We start from the raw sequence: 17213 nt of genomic DNA on the forward strand, positions 1-17213 counted from the left end.
TGCAATTGCAGAAAATAAGGCATGATGTACAAAACAGGCAATGTATTACGTTTGGTTTTTTTTGCCAATTGGGATAAGGTAACCCGTTTATATTTACTGTATTTTGTATGGGAAAGAAGATACTTGAACAGTTAAGTAAGGACCCATTAAAAACAAAACCCCCCAAAAAATCAGCATTGGGGAAGTTTTATATGTTTCAAAAAAGGCCTAAAACATGTCCTCAAATTCTAGTATTGCAAGAAGCAAGTTTCACATGAAAGGGTATCCCATCTGGGCATCTGAAGCAAACTGAACATTAGCCTATGGTTCAGTGACAACTTGTAACTGTAACCAAAAAAAAAACGACTAGCCCACTGCTGGTTTTTTCCACCTCGTGTCTTGATATGAGTGATTTAACAGTGACTGCAACTGGAGAAATCAATACACATGTTCTCAAAAAGAGGAAAAAAAAAAGCCTGTCAGCAGCAGTCCCAAGTTTCTATTGGCTGGCAACAGTCAGATATTCTAAACTTTTTAAATTACTCAAAAAAAAACAGGGCTAAAAAGGAGGATACAAGAACAAAGATTGTACAAAATTTAACGGAATTTTTGTATTTCCAAATCAGTAAGCAGAAAACCATTTCTATAAAGCTCATTCACTCATCACCCAAAATTAATTTCCCTATCCATTTTTCTCCCATAGAAATCTTTTCAAATACTAATACTGACAACACATTTCAGATGTTATATTTGAGAATTTACTGGTACCAGGAAGTTTGGAAGAATGATTTGTATTGCTTCAAAACCCAACAGGTAAGGAAATTAAGCACTCTTGACTGTCTGTTTTTTACCCTGCCCCTAAACTAAGCATCATTCAAACATGCCTTGAGTTTTTCCTGTTGTGTTTTCAGACTGTAATGCTACACTGAAACATTACTTCATTTTCTTTGCTGATAGTTAGATTTCAATTTCCAAGTCTTGGTTTTTTTTTTAAACAGGGTAACTACCCACCTGTCCCCTTCTTCCCTCCAGAAAAAAAGCTCAAAACAAGACAAACTAAAAACCCAAACAACAAAAAACAAACAGATAAATTACCAGGTGCTTTTTTTTTGGAAAACTGGAGTTGCGACCAAATGGTTCAGAAAAACAATATTAAGTTGCAAGTCAAAAATATGTTACTGACCCTGTGCCATGCATGTTTTCCACTTGTTGAAGGCTAGATTCAATAACTGGTGTCAGAGCTTCAAATTCTTGCACTTGCAACATTCTGCACATAGACCAGACTTTTTTAAGGGCAACTAGTGCATAAAGTCGAACACTGAAATTATGGTTGAAACACCATTGCAGAACAACAATGAGGGCTTTCTTCAAAGCTGGCTTCTAAAAAACAAAGATAAATTTATTGAATTTGTGTTAAGCCTTAACATACCATTTAGATGTACAATAGCAAGAGTAGTCCAAGAAACAGTGGTTTCCTCAAAAAACAGCCTTTCAGAAAGTCCAAAACTGTAACAGTATATATATGTGCAAATACAGGCTTCAGAACATGGTCCTGATTTCCATTCTTCCTTTTCAGACCCAAAGCCCCACTTGTGTTTTGAAAATATATTTATTGTCTTTGAAAATTATGTTTCTGCATACAAGGAAGCCTCTGTTAGCTTCTGATTTTATAGCACTTACAAAGCTGATCTAGAAATGTACGCAAACAGTAAAAAATATTACAGAAATGACTGTATTGCTACAGATGTGAAGTAGTTGATCTAATGTAACATCTGACTGTGTTTGTCTATTTTAAAGTTCAATTAAGAACCTTGAGAATTCCAAATAAGTAATTCTAAATGTAATATGGACTAAATATTGCCAAAGCACTCTGTACCTGAGTGCTGCTATTCTACAGAAAGATCACCTTCTTCCATGTTATCTATCTCTGCTCAATTTAATGCAGGCTAAACAAGAGCAGCTAGAACAACAAACCCAGGTGCATCCACGTTTATTCTAAACTGAAATAGCTATTCTAGAACAACTCCCAGGTAATCAGGCCTATCTATCCAAAACATCTGCCATTTAGCTAGTTTTCTTGAGTCCAGTATGTTAAGAGAGGTTACAGGAAGAGTTAGTGTTTTCCATATCAAAGGATGGCCTAGTAGGGAGTAGGTATTAAAAAGATTTGGAAAACAGGCTGCAAAAATGGTTTTTATTTCAGAAATCCATAGACTCTGCAACTAAATAAAGGGTAAAACTTCTAGTCAAACTTACCTTCTCTGAGGTATTTTGAAGAACTATGTCAAAGTGTGATAACACAGATAAAAACGTGCAGATGCTTGTTTTAAGCTTTTCTTCATCCTAAAGCAAAAGAGAATTTAGTAACATGCATACATAAAACATTTTTATACCCTATAAATCTTCACAGCATGTGCTGCAGATGCAATAATATCAATACTAATAAAAAACCTATTTGTTTTCACAGCAAAATTTATTACAACCCCAAGTTAATAATATTAGTATTTCATTTTTCCTAGCATGTTATTTGCGTTTTAATAACACACCAATGGCTTCATGTCCAAGTGGAGACCGGTGATGAGTAGGATTCCTCAGGGGATGGTATTGGGACCATTGTTATTTAATATCTTTGTCAGTGACATGGACAGTGCAATGGAGTGCACCCTCACCAAGTCTGCTTACACCACCAAGCTGTGTGGTGTGGTCAACGTGCTGGAGGGACTGAGAACAGCCCTGAGGAAAAGGAATTTGGATTGTTGGGTGATGAGAAGCTCAACATGAGCTGGCAATGTGCAGCTGCAGCCTAGAAAGCCAACTGTGTCCTGGGCTGCATGAAAATAAGCATGGCCAGCAGGTCAAGGAAGGCGATTCTCCCCCTCTGCTCTGCTCTCATGGGACTCCACCTGGAGTCCTGTGTCCAGTTCTGGAGCCCCCAACATAAGTATGACATGGAGCTCTTGGAATGAGTTCAGAAGTGGTCGACAAAAATGATCAGGGGGCTGGAGCACCTCTCCTATGAAGACAGGCTGAGAGAGTTGGGGCTGTTCAGCCTGGAGAAGAAAAGGTTCTGGGGAGATCTTACAGTGACCTTCGAGTACCTGAAGGGGGCCCGCAGGAAAGCTGGGGAGGAGCTTTTTACAAGGGCTTGTAGTGGAATGATTCCTATTAATCTGTTTTGTCACAGCATTGCACTGTGTGCTCAAGTTCAGCTTATTTTTCAATATAATCCTGACAATTCTTTTGAGAGTCACTGTTACCTGAGATAGCCTCTGAAAACACAATCTGTATTCCTTTTCTTAAATCTACATGTTCTCTGATTGTTTGAATAGGCTCAGTGTGATTAAGTTCATTTGTTATCAGCGTAAGTTTATTTTGATCTAATAGATTTTCATCTACTAAAATGACAGCAATCCAAGATGCCTGAGCTCTCAGAAGGAACCCTGAAATAGAAAGAGGTTTTATACCCCTTACAGCACTTTTCATCAGTTCAGACAGGCATGACAAGCCATCTTTATGCATTTAAAAAATAGTATAAATTGTAAACCGCAAGAGAAACTTCTTCCCCCGTACAGAAAAAACAAAGAAAATTTAAAAAAACACAATACACATCACTAGCAAGCACCGGTGATTCAGAGCAGTATTTAAAGACATGCCTGTTTTGGGGCAAAACATGTAAATATGCACTGTTCCAATTATTCTATTTAATTCTAATTCTTGTTCTACTGTTTGGATTTTTTAAAAAAATCCTACAGTAGCAACTAGGCTATTTGACAAGCAAGATGACACCTACGTTTAACAATTATGAGTGGTGAGCTTCAGCACATGCACCCCTGCAAGTCATGTCTTCCTATAGACTAGAGGAGATGCAAATACATACATTTTCTACTCAGCCCAGATGTACTGAGCTAAAAAATTCAAGGATTTAAACACAGACAATTGATACCAGTCAACTCTTGCAGGTAATTACTTAAAAAAGAACTCAAGACATAGAAATGGAACGCTAGTAAGTCAGTTCTCCCAGTCAACCCTTTCACGACTTTTGGTACCATAATTCAAACCCCACCTCTGGTTTTGGAACCACATCACAAAACTCCACTGCCAAGAACTCCAAGTCCATATTAAAAGCTGCAATCTGAGTATGTTATGCAAGTCATGTTCCCACTGACAAATACAATTATGCAGAAGACAAAAGAGGGGTGTGTAAACCTCAAGTGAATTGGCAGCATCTTCCCAAACCTAGAATCTAGGGCATCCACATGTTCCTGATGGCTCTCACACTGGCGACTGCAAAGAATACCCCGATTCACTACACCAGCTCTACTCTGACCAGAGTAGTACAACATAAAAGGAAGAAACTCAACTGAAGAATTTGCTTGTCCTCAACCACTTCTAGATCACATATGTCTAAATGTCTCAGACTATAGACCAGACTCACTTCCAAGATAATTCAATTTGCTCAACAACCCCTGACTTCCAAAGGAAAATCAGAATACACAGAAAAGAACATATAGGAAGACAAACCGTAATCTCTTTGTTCAAGTTACTCTTCAAGCAAGTGCCAAATTTTTTACTTACATAGGAAAAGCAATCCCAGAATTTATTAAGGAACTGGGGGTATTTATGTAGACTCAAGATAATAATCCATTCTATGAAGTATTTCACAGATGCCTGATTGTTACCAAATCCAGCCTGGAAAACTTTGTCAAGGGTTCCACACAAAAAACTCTTGAGAAAACAAAACCAGGTAGTTATTTAGTGTATTGTTAAATGTTATTTCCATGAAGAAAAAAATTCAAATTAAAAAATAACATTCTCTGTTTTAATTTAGTATTAGAAATATTTTTAATACTCAGACAAACACACTTCAGAACCATCTAATTTCTGTATTCTACTTTAAAATACTTTATTCTGTGTGTTCATAAAGTAGCAAACATTTTTACTGAATGAAAAGCATTAAACAAGATAGTCAGTACGGAGCTTTAGCTAGTTTTAACAGGAACAATCTAGTCTCCTGTAATTCACAAATTTAAGAATCAATTTTCAGTGATTTCTAGAAATGCATCAGAAGTCCATGAGTTCAGATGGAAAGAATCAAACAACACAAAACTTCTACATCAGCCACAGAGATGACTCGCCTTTTGTACGCTGCTGAAAATTTAACATATGCAGTTTGCATAGCACCAGGTAATTATTATTGAAAGTATGTATGTATTTAAGAATTTACAGTGAAAAGCAATACCTGGTCAAGCTTTGGAAGAAGAACTAGGAGTGTCTGCCATACCCGGTTTTTAATTCTGTGATGTAAAGAGTTCACATAGTAGCGTGTTCTAGATCTGGATACCAACTCATCCTAAAAGCAAGTTAAAAGGTTTATTACCTAGTCTTCCTTTAAAATCAAATATATGGAAATATACTTCACTGTGCTGAGAAAGCAGCATCTACTGAACAGCTAGTATAGCTTTAATGTAAAGTTAGGAAAATATATATTTATTTCATGTATTTAGAATTAAATTTTGACGCTTGTTCGTGAGAAGTTCAGAAAGTTGAAAAATACACCGTTCTACTTAGTATTTCTACTTAAGAGCACAAAAACGTTAGGTATCACGACTTCAAACAGCTGAAGAAAGCTGAAGAATTTACAGCACTCGCTGTATATGACCACTTAAAATAATACTACATGTAAGGAGCATGAAGACTCAAGTTGTAATTTAATTACATAAGAAGTAAAGATTCTAACTGAAGAGATGAGTATATCGTTTAAAACATACCTACTTTAGTGTCTACATCTTAAATGGGGTTTAGTCATGCTATCAATTAGATCAGTTTATAACTACAGCTCTGGTTTTGAGACAGAAATTGATATTCTGTGATGTTTTATGTGAAAGAAAATAGGTAAGAAAAATGGAGCTTTAACAACATTTGAAATTCACATTCTCATACAGCTTAGATTCTTTCCTTATGCTAAATTGTAAACCGCAAGAGAAACTTCTTCCCCCGTACAGAAAAAACAAAGAAAATTTAAAAAAACACAATACACATCACTAGCAAGCACCGGTGATTCAGAGCAGTATTTAAAGACATGCCTGTTTTGGGGCAAAACATGTAAATATGCACTGTTCCAATTATTCTATTTAATTCTAATTCTTGTTCTACTGTTTGGCTTTTTAAAAAAAATCCTACAGTAGCAACTAGGCTATTTGACAAGCAAGATGACACCTACGTTTAACAATTATGAGTGGTGAGCTTCAGCACATGCACCCCTGCAAGTCATGTCTTCCTATAGACTAGAGGAGATGCAAATACATACATTTTCTACTCAGCCCAGATGTACTGAGCTAAAAAATTCAAGGATTTAAACACAGACAATTGCAGGTAATTACTTAAAAAAGAACTCAAGACATAGAAATGGAACGCTAGTAAGTCAGTTCTCCCAGTCAACCCTTTCACGACTTTTGGTACCATAATTCAAACCCCACCTCTGGTTTTGGAACCACATCACAAAACTCCACTGCCAAGAACTCCAAGTCCATATTAAAAGCTGCAATCTGAGTATGTTATGCAAGTCATGTTCCCACTGACAAATACAATTATGCAGAAGACAAAAGAGGGGTGTGTAAACCTCAAGTGAATTGGCAGCATCTTCCCAAACCTAGAATCTAGGGCATCCACATGTTCCTGATGGCTCTCACACTGGCGACTGCAAAGAATACCCCGATTCACTACACCAGCTCTACTCTGACCAGAGTAGTACAACATAAAAGGAAGAAACTCAACTGAAGAATTTGCTTGTCCTCAACCACTTCTAGATCACATATGTCTAAATGTCTCAGACTATAGACCAGACTCACTTCCAAGATAATTCAATTTGCTCAACAACCCCTGACTTCCAAAGGAAAATCAGAATACACAGAAAAGAACATATAGGAAGACAAACTGTAATCTCTTTGTTCAAGTTACTCTTCAAGCAAGTGCCAAATTTTTTACTTACATAGGAAAAGCAATCCCAGAATTTATTAAGGAACTGGGGGTATTTATGTAGACTCAAGATAATAATCCATTCTATGAAGTATTTCACAGATGCCTGATTGTTACCAAATCCAGCCTGGAAAACTTTGTCAAGGGTTCCACACAAAAAACTCTTGAGAAAACAAAACCAGGTAGTTATTTAGTGTATTGTTAAATGTTATTTCCATGAAGAAAAAAATTCAAATTAAAAAATAACATTCTCTGTTTTAATTTAGTATTAGAAATATTTTTAATACTCAGACAAACACACTTCAGAACCATCTAATTTCTGTATTCTACTTTAAAATACTTTATTCTGTGTGTTCATAAAGTAGCAAACATTTTTACTGAATGAAAAGCATTAAACAAGATAGTCAGTACGGAGCTTTAGCTAGTTTTAACAGGAACAATCTAGTCTCCTGTAATTCACAAATTTAAGAATCAATTTTCAGTGATTTCTAGAAATGCATCAGAAGTCCATGAGTTCAGATGGAAAGAATCAAACAACACAAAACTTCTACATCAGCCACAGAGATGACTCGCCTTTTGTACGCTGCTGAAAATTTAACATATGCAGTTTGCATAGCACCAGGTAATTATTATTGAAAGTATGTATGTATTTAAGAATTTACAGTGAAAAGCAATACCTGGTCAAGCTTTGGAAGAAGAACTAGGAGTGTCTGCCATACCCGGTTTTTAATTCTGTGATGTAAAGAGTTCACATAGTAGCGTGTTCTAGATCTGGATACCAACTCATCCTAAAAGCAAGTTAAAAGGTTTATTACCTAGTCTTCCTTTAAAATCAAATATATGGAAATATACTTCACTGTGCTGAGAAAGCAGCATCTACTGAACAGCTAGTATAGCTTTAATGTAAAGTTAGGAAAATATATATTTATTTCATGTATTTAGAATTAAATTTTGACGCTTGTTCGTGAGAAGTTCAGAAAGTTGAAAAATACACCGTTCTACTTAGTATTTCTACTTAAGAGCACAAAAACGTTAGGTATCACGACTTCAAACAGCTGAAGAAAGCTGAAGAATTTACAGCACTCGCTGTATATGACCACTTAAAATAATACTACATGTAAGGAGCATGAAGACTCAAGTTGTAATTTAATTACATAAGAAGTAAAGATTCTAACTGAAGAGATGAGTATATCGTTTAAAACATACCTACTTTAGTGTCTACATCTTAAATGCGGTTTAGTCATGCTATCAATTAGATCAGTTTATAACTACAGCTCTGGTTTTGAGACAGAAATTGATATTCTGTGATGTTTTATGTGAAAGAAAATAGGTAAGAAAAATGGAGCTTTAACAACATTTGAAATTCACATTCTCATACAGCTTAGATTCTTTCCTTATGCACTCTGGTTTTGCCTTCAAAACACTGACATCCAAAACTTCTTCCTTAACTTTAAAAAAAAATAAATTATTTGGTGATCCAAGTCAAATGTTAATATTAAAATGCAAATACACTGTATTTTTACATGTCTACACTTCATATTTAAGTAAGGAAATTACTTTTAAAGCTCATTTTTCCCATTTGATCCATCTTACAACACATATTAAGCATTCTCCTCCAGTAGTTAATTGCCAGGAATGAAGGACCACCCATTTCTTGTTCTTCAGACAAAAGGAGAATTCTTGAATATCAGAATGCATGGGTGCTGTTCTAATAGCAGCTGAAGTAATTTACCACTGATTTTGCAGCAGTGCCAATACATAAGCAGCTATGAAAAATGAAAATCAGACCCCAGCCTTCTCTTTGGATCCTATTTATAAAGGTCTCCTAAGGATACAACAGCTCTCTCAGTTCAAAAGCTAGTCTGCAATTGTTAAAGTGAAATGCAGTGCTTCAAAACGCAGCCTAAAGAAAGATTCTTAAAATGGAACAATGGTTGCAATTTGGATTATGTTCCATGAAGTTAGGAAATCCACTAACAAGAGAGAAATGAACCCAAAAGACAATATTTACTTGTTTGGCTTGGCTGAATTGACTCCTATCTCATCACAACAACAAAAAAAGTAAGTTACTGGGCAAATCTAGACAGGCTATACAAAAACCCTAATACATCCTGTCAACTGTAAATAACTTGCATTTTAATAATTTGATAATGGTACTAACAGTACATTTATATTCCAAGAGAAATGAAGTTTACTTTATCAAGCAGTTTGATGAAAATGTCTTCCATAAACGTCTTATGCAAAGTATTTGATCCATCCAACAAGCAGAGAAATTTAATGGCACAAACCCGAACATAGTGATCATCTCGGTTTGTACTGTAAAATAATCATAATAATAAAGAAATCAAACTCCTGTTGAGACATAAAGGTAATTTCCTAAATTATCAAAAAGCACCAATCGTCATCTTGAACAAGTTGCCTGTAGTGAGACAATATGCAAACACCCAGAATGGAAATCTTAAGGTCTGTTCATCCTTGCTGCTGAAGAAAACTAGTGAGTTCCAGATAACCTGCCCCTGTTTCTATCTACAGGTCTTTAACAGCACCTAAGTGTTTAAAATAAGTTTTCTGCAGAAATAGCTGTATCATAAAAAGGTTTTGTAAACTGTAATATTAAAAACCAACTAATTTATGCTTACAGCTTTGATCAAATATTCTAGTCCAGAACACTTGATTCCTATTAGAGTTATTCAGAGACATCTGGAATAATTAATGCCAAGAGTAGAATTAATGACATCACAGATAACAAAGCATCATGTAGCTCCAGACTGTATCAACCAGACATTTAGAAACCAAGTTCTTGGGAGAAAATACTGGAGTACTGACCTAGAAATGGTAGTAGGTTATTAGAAACTCAGGTTTTAGCAACTACTAACACTTCCCAAAGCACCATGTTTGCTTCTCTGACTTTTTTCCACTGAGTAAAAGTGGGAGTGAAGCTACAAAAAAAGTTCAATAATCCAGTAGCTGATGCCCGTTTCAAAAACTGGAGGCAGTACACAAGATAAAAAGACCTACAACAAGTGTTAAAAAAAGCCAAACTCCACATCTGGCTGCACAAAAACTGAAGTTTCTTAACTGCCTTGTCTAAAATGATGAGGCACACATCAGCATCCTAGACAGTATCACTTTTATGAGGTGAAACAATGAGGAAGTAGTTAATTCAATTCCATTCAGGTTAAGAAATGGGATACATTTTCCTGAAAATACTGAGTATTTTTGTACATTTTAAAATTTGAATTACGAATGTAGTGCGATATATATCCCTTTTAGAAGTATTTAAGAAGATTATTAATATACTCATAAGAAGTTGATTTCAAAACCAGCATCCTTCCTATTTGTGGCATCAATCATGATGAAGGCAAAATTCAGATCAAATATTGTAAGATGGATCCTCAAAATCATTACCTTTCTGTAACAATGTTTGCTGCACATTCTTCTCCAAGATTTTCTACAAAGGCATGCACCTCCTGAATAAGTCTTCAAGGATGAAAGAAGACAAAGCAACAAAATTAGCAGAATAACACATAAAAATTATTTAAATAATTATATCAAAGTTTAAAAGAAAACAGAGGATAAAATTACTAATAACATAATCACAAAGATTTTTTTTTCATACCTTTGATCTCTCCTAAATACAGTTCCAAAGAGACAAGCCTCAGTGATAAGTTCACAATAATTTCCAGCATTTAAGAAAGCATTTGTCAAGGCACTTCTTCTGTTAACAGTGGGAAGTATCCAAGATGTACAGCAATATCTAAGGACTACATTGAAAACTCCAGTCTTCGTAGTGGACATATCTATGAGCTTGAAAATTATCTGAAAAAAGAAGAAATAAAAGACTCAAAATCTAGTTTTCAGAAGTGCTAGAATTAATAGAATAATATGATATATAGTGATATCTGTTTTAGCAGGTTTGATCTCCTTCCACATCCTAGATCTGCTCAAGTTAATGCTGTCTTCAATCTAGTTACAATCCCCTGATTTTAATGGCAGGTGAATGGGCAACAATTGGCCCAGTACATGTTTATGTTAACAAAAGATGTTTTTTCTAACAAATTTCAAGCATTTGGGAGATGACAGGGAGATTCAGAATGAGCAGGTGGTTTTCGTACAAGCTTTTTTAGACAGCATCAATTAGAGCTGTCCATGAGAAGGGTTTTCCAGAAGGTGTGACAGCTCTTAAAAGGCAAAGCTTCTTCTCTTCCCCACTCTGAAATGATAGTTTTGGTAACATGACAATTCTTTGACAGTAACTCTTTTTATAGAGAAAGTTGTTCTGAATTGCTAAGGTTTAAAGCACAAAAAAAGCTAATTAAGAGCCTGAATTGAAATACAGCAACACGCTCTGAAAAAAAACATTTTTTGGGGGAAAAAAAACCAAAACAAAACAATGAAAATCAACATCTTAGAAACACTTGGTCTTTTTACAATGAATTCAAACTTTTCTTTTAGTGCTATTACAGGCATTGTAACTTTCCTAATAATTCCAAAATTGAACTGTTGTGTTTCACTTAGGGAGAAGCAGCATGACATTTACTACACATCTCTCAAAATCCTGGTGTGTTTTTCAATTGTTTCATTGATACAGTAAAAGTCCAGCATGCACTAAACAAATTTAAGACATTTAAGTAAATTGAGTAAGTCCCAAAGAAAAAGGAAAAAAGCAGCAGAAGAAGCCTAAGAACACAGTGTTCTGGACACCTCTGTGGAAGCCATTTTGGATTTTACCATAGTAATATTCCCCTTTTTTCAAAAAAATCTCTTTGTTCCACCCCTTCTAACTATTACTCAAAAGACAGAGCATCAGGCAGTTGCATTTTTTCTTTCTTTGTTGCTAAAATTATATAGCCATTGCATAAGGGGTCAAATGCCAACAGAGACTGCCAACGAGTGGGTAATAATATACGTAAGTAAACACTTGCTTGGGAACTTTATCTTCATTTTCTTATGAAGGGGCAGAAAGTGGCTCGACCAGATGCCCTTTGTTGAATACAGGAGACCTTCATTACCTCCTGGATGCCTGCTGTCATGGCATGTCCCACTGCAGACAATGGCATAGCTGTCACATAGACTCAAAACTCTCAACATTGGCAAAATACACCTTTATATAATAGTAACACTGGATTTAAGACAATAACTCTGTGAATTTAAGATCAAAGAAAAATAAAAAAACCCTAACCACAGCTCATCAGTTACTACAACACCAAGCACATAATTATCCATTACAGACATTCATTAAACAAAAAAGCTAAAAGATTCCCAGAACAGAAGAGATATTTTACCATCTTCACATACATATTTCAGTTTGGGTCCACATCAAGACTACAAATGTGAAGTGTTATCTACTGTTTAAAACAGACAACAGTAACATTCATTCAAAGCGAGTTTTCAAGAAGAACAAAAAAATAAATGGAACTATACTTTAAGATACTTAAGGCTAATAGAGAGATATTACAGCAATTAAAAATTGCTTAGAAGTGTCCATTTTTCTATTTTACTAAAAAATAATTTTGGAGTGTCTCAGCTGAGACATTTGCTATTACTTCAGTTATGAGTGTGACACCAGGACAGGATTAATTATGGTGATTTCAAATCAGAACTGCAACCCCTCCCAGTGCAAAGCAGGGAATGAGAGCTGAAGTCAAAGTATTCATATATACTGGTAACTAATTTATAATGTATTACTGTTCTGGTAAATAGTCTTGCAGTCATTGTGGACTATTCTGCACAAACATTTAATTGCTGATCAGAGGATTAAAAAAAAAACAACAACAAAAAACCCAAGTAAGATTATTTAGAAAAGAAATGGTAAACAACTTCCCAGTGTATAAAGCCAAGATGAACCAACATCCTAGTAATGAATGCAGTTTTAGTGACTCAAAATGAAAAAAAAAAACCTCATGACACACAAGAACTTACGTAGTATAAGGAATCTGCATTCATCTTACAAAAAGAGTAAAAAATTATTTTTTTCTCTTCTTAACCATGAAGGCAGCTCTACCACACAGTATGAAAATGAACTCTACGGTAACTATTATTTTTATGTTTTCTACAGCTGGATGCCCAGAGGAAAAAAAAATAAACTTTAAAGAAGCATTTGGCTTACTCAATAGCATCTATTACAGTTTTAAATGGTTCTAACTTTTAATTTCAAAAAGTATTTTCACAAAGACTAAACTACTAGGAAAAGGCATAATTTTTCCAGAATGTTAATAGCTTGTGACAGCTCAGGTAGCAAATCCTGAACAAGATACTGAAGAGTAAGTGCATAATGTAAAAATAAAGACCAAAAAAACTGATTTGCTGGATGTGGAAGATACTGAACAGTCTGAAAAATAAAAAATTGTACTTGCCATTTTCTGTGTTACAAGAACAAATAACCTATCTGTTTATCCTCAAAAGAATTATATTTTGTTCTCACTCTCTTGACTGGTACCTTTTTGGAAATGAAAAATTCATTACAATAGCTGAAAGGAAAATAAAAAGTAAAATACATTTTCATATCCAAACAACATTTATGTTCACTTCCCAAAGAAGAATTCTTAAACTGACCTCTTTTATTTTTGCATATGCTTGACCCTTTGCACTTGCAGCAACAGCCAGAACCTCAGTGTCAAAGATGAACTGAACAAAAGCTTTTAGATTGGACCAAAATATTAGCTGTGTGTTGCTCAAAGAGGATACGATTTTCCAAGCCAAGTCAAATGCTTCTATGCAGAGAGACTCTGCTGAATCCAGAAGCTGAGAACAAAGAGAAGATAGAGTTGTTACATTTGATAAAGAACACCCCCAAGACTAATGATACTGTGCAGTTGTTTCCTATTTTACCTTGGGAACAAGAACTTTCATGCAGTCAAGCACAGGTAAAACTTGGTCTGAAGGAAGAATAGTCAGGGCTTCTAACGCAGACTCTAGAATTTGTCTTGACCTTTCAATTGTAGGTAATGGTATTTCTGGCGTTTCTTCATTCTCTTGAGACAGTGATGGACATGAATTTAGAAGGAAACGGAGGCAAATCCACTGGTCATGAACATAGCGTGCAACAATTTTTCCCCACCCTTGAGATGTTGTTTCTTCGCAGGAGCTGTAAGGAGAAGGTTATTCTTAAGTATTTATCATATTAAATTTATCCTGCACATTCCTACTCCACCAGGAACAGTTTAAGTGTACAAATTCACTATACTACTTCAAGATGCTAAAATTTATACAGGTTTAAGGAAGAGAATGGACAAGTTAATGAAAAAGAAAACTAGAAATAAAGTTTTTTAAATACAGAAAAATAAGTTCTAGGCTCAGAAAATCTAATTATTCAAATATCCAGGGGTATTAAGTGGAAACATTACTACACGCTGGCCATCTTTTTTTGTTAACTAAGTATTTGTTTTTCAGCCCTCAGGCTTACTCTAGGCTTTCTTCCCTAACAGAAAATAATTTCCATTTAAACTGGCTTGCCTACACTCTAGGGCTGTGTGCAGTGTATAGATATTCAGCTGGGATAAAGGTAAGCAATGTTCCAAGTTAGCTCTAGCTTCATAGCACCAGAGGACTGAACAAAAGAACCTTTGGTCTGATCTAGTAGAGCTGCTTTAATGTTGTAAAATCTGAGTGTTAAGACGTAAGAGCAACTGAATTCTTAGTTTGTGTTCAGAAATCTTCATTTTTGTTTTAGTGAAGAGTTATCAAAGGAAAAAAACAGGTATTAAAAGAAAAGCAAGCACCTTAATCACTGCTCCATAGTAATAAAATTAATTCTGGAGAATTACTGAAGGTATAGCACAGACCTACCTACTTTTTTCTTCAGTGTAAGATTGCTTCTTTAATACATCATTTAATGGAGAAAAGGAAACAAATCTCTTCAGAGCATGCACAGAAGGCAAAGATTCAAGGTGTGCTTCAGGATTCTGATCCATTATCTCACAAACTGCTGTAAGTGAAGCCATGCTAGCTACTTTTTTGATTTGTTCTTTAAGCTTCAGCTCCTAATTAAAACCAAATCATACATAAACAAACATGCACCAGTTTCTTCTAATATAAAAAATAGCCTACTGATACATTTGATAATCCTCCCATTTGTATCACTTCAGACATCCTAAGGCAGCAACTCCACATTCTTCTCCTTCCTTACACTATGCACACCACAGCTTTGCTTGCCTGTGTCAGTGCAATCAATCACAACTTGTAAGCACTGAAAAAAGTATAAATCTTGCAAATTACAGCCACTTTTTCATTAAGTGCAGGCACCTAGCTCGACTGCGGTGGAACACTTCTATCTTGCCAGGTACAAGTTTATATATATTACTGGATAGCAGGTCCCTATAGTGAGAAACCAGATGCAACAAGACACTCAAAATTTGGAATATGACATGTTAACTGCTCCAAGAGGCTAGAAGTTCACAACACTTATTATTTTGTGTGATAAGCACATATATTCAAAGAGGAATGAAAAAAGTCTCAGTTTTAAAAAGTCAACAGTATAGTTCCCTAACAGTAGTAAAAGCTCAATATTATTTAAATATCAAGTTACTTTCAGCTGTCTATAACACAGAAAATACCTCATTCCTAACTATTCAGCATTTCCTTTTTTCTTACTGAAGACATGCTGTGTTTGTGCAACTGAAGAAATCACCATGACAATGTAACTCCACCAAAATCAAAAGATTTGGTGAAGTTCCCCAGGGAACAGTAAGTTTGAAGGATAAAAAATCTACTTTGAAACTACTGGAATAAGTACATAATTCACATAACAGAGGAAAAAAAATAAAGTCTTGCTCTTTCTTTCCTTAGAAAAGTAAACCTAGCAAATTAAATAGTTTCAATCTTTTACATGTGCTATTAACTGTTCTTGATAAATAATTAAATCTAGAAAAATACCAAAGATTATACTGCCCAACAAATCTTAATTTAAATCACCTCCTTTTATATAAGTTACTAGTTTCTTCAACTTTTGAAAATATATCTATCTCAGATATATTAGCCTAATACATATAACTAGGGGACAATTAATGTAATTATATGAAAAAGCCCAAGCAATGCTGAGTTCTGAAATTTCTCTCTTTATGTTTTAGCTTGGAAGTTCAACAGATCATTGATACAAAAAGCATTTCCATTTACCAGTTACTTCCTCAGTAAGATCAGTTCATATTCAAGGAAAAAGCTTTTGAGTATATATAGTGCATTATTACAACTAAAGTTTTACTTCAGCTACGCAGACTTCTAAAACATGCAATATTAAAAAAAAAAAGTACTAACAATCTTAACTAGAAATATTTTACACCACCATTACACTGCCAACTAGACAGGAGTTCGGATATACACACGTACATATTCACACCAACTTGTATTCTTTTATTTTATATTATAATGAAGTTACATTATTATGTATAATAAAAATATAATGTGAATAATTATATCTACATTAAGTTTTATCTATAGTACCTTATATATTATGTATATATTATATATCTATATATATATATCTATTTTATTTATCTTATATAATATTTAGATTCTATGTGATTATATAAGCATTACAAAAATATTTATTTTAACTAACATTATCAATTTAATATTCACATTTCATGTTGTAAATAATGTTAAGTTACCTCTTCAAAATTTCTCTCCTGAAGATTACGAATAGATGCATTTGTCAGGGACAAAATGAAATTCTTGACAGATGGTACCTTCTTCCAGCTGACTCGCAAGCACAAATTCACTATCTCTGGAATTAAAGCTAAGTAGAGATCACAACGATCCAGATCACCAACCTAAAAATGAGGAAACAAAGGTAAACTGAAGCATTAAGAGGAGGAAACTTAAACTGAAAAGAAAGAAAACTAACAGTAACAATGACAGCAGAAGGAAAACAATAGTACTCACTGCAGTTGAACTACCTTTACTTTAATTTTGGGATGTTTAATATTATTTTTTTAAACTTTTCATATTACAGGTTCTTTCACTTTTAGGATCCTAGAGAATATAATTCTCCTGATTCAACCATAATTTGTGCTTTTAACACAAAACCAACTTTCACATCAATCTTCCATTGGACTTACGTTTTGAGGACTGCCTGCTGTCAGATTAATTTTTTTTCCTTGCATTTCCGCTTTGAATTGTACTTTCCACACCATTTCTCAGAAAGTACCGCAGAGTCCCATGCTCCTCTCCAAGTTTCCACCCTTGCAGAAGCACATGCTTTCCTTTCCCCTCCAGCTTACTGATTTTTTTCACTCTCCCAAAAACAAGAAGTAAATCTGACT

The 17213-nt window shown here is 34.7% G+C and overlaps 1 protein-coding gene across 1 annotated transcript in view; it reads right to left on the reverse strand.

The window, feature by feature from the left end:
• Positions 1-17213, reverse strand: part of TARBP1 (TAR (HIV-1) RNA binding protein 1) — a 39897-nt gene that overhangs the window by 5840 nt on the left and 16844 nt on the right. The window contains exons 14-24 of the mRNA XM_010004556.1: positions 16560-16721; positions 14743-14936; positions 13786-14041; positions 13510-13698; positions 10574-10773; positions 10363-10434; positions 9150-9270; positions 7632-7742; positions 6968-7117; positions 2236-2322; positions 1160-1359 (exon numbers count right to left, since the gene is read on the reverse strand). Coding sequence (XP_010002858.1) covers positions 1160-1359; positions 2236-2322; positions 6968-7117; positions 7632-7742; positions 9150-9270; positions 10363-10434; positions 10574-10773; positions 13510-13698; positions 13786-14041; positions 14743-14936; positions 16560-16721 — 1742 coding nt within the window. The remainder of the gene's footprint in view (positions 1-1159; positions 1360-2235; positions 2323-6967; positions 7118-7631; positions 7743-9149; positions 9271-10362; positions 10435-10573; positions 10774-13509; positions 13699-13785; positions 14042-14742; positions 14937-16559; positions 16722-17213) is intronic.

Source organism: Chaetura pelagica, unplaced genomic scaffold, assembly GCF_000747805.2.
Source record: "Chaetura pelagica isolate M959 unplaced genomic scaffold, ChaPel_1.0 scaffold9, whole genome shotgun sequence".
Lineage (NCBI taxonomy): Eukaryota > Metazoa > Chordata > Aves > Apodiformes > Apodidae > Chaetura > Chaetura pelagica.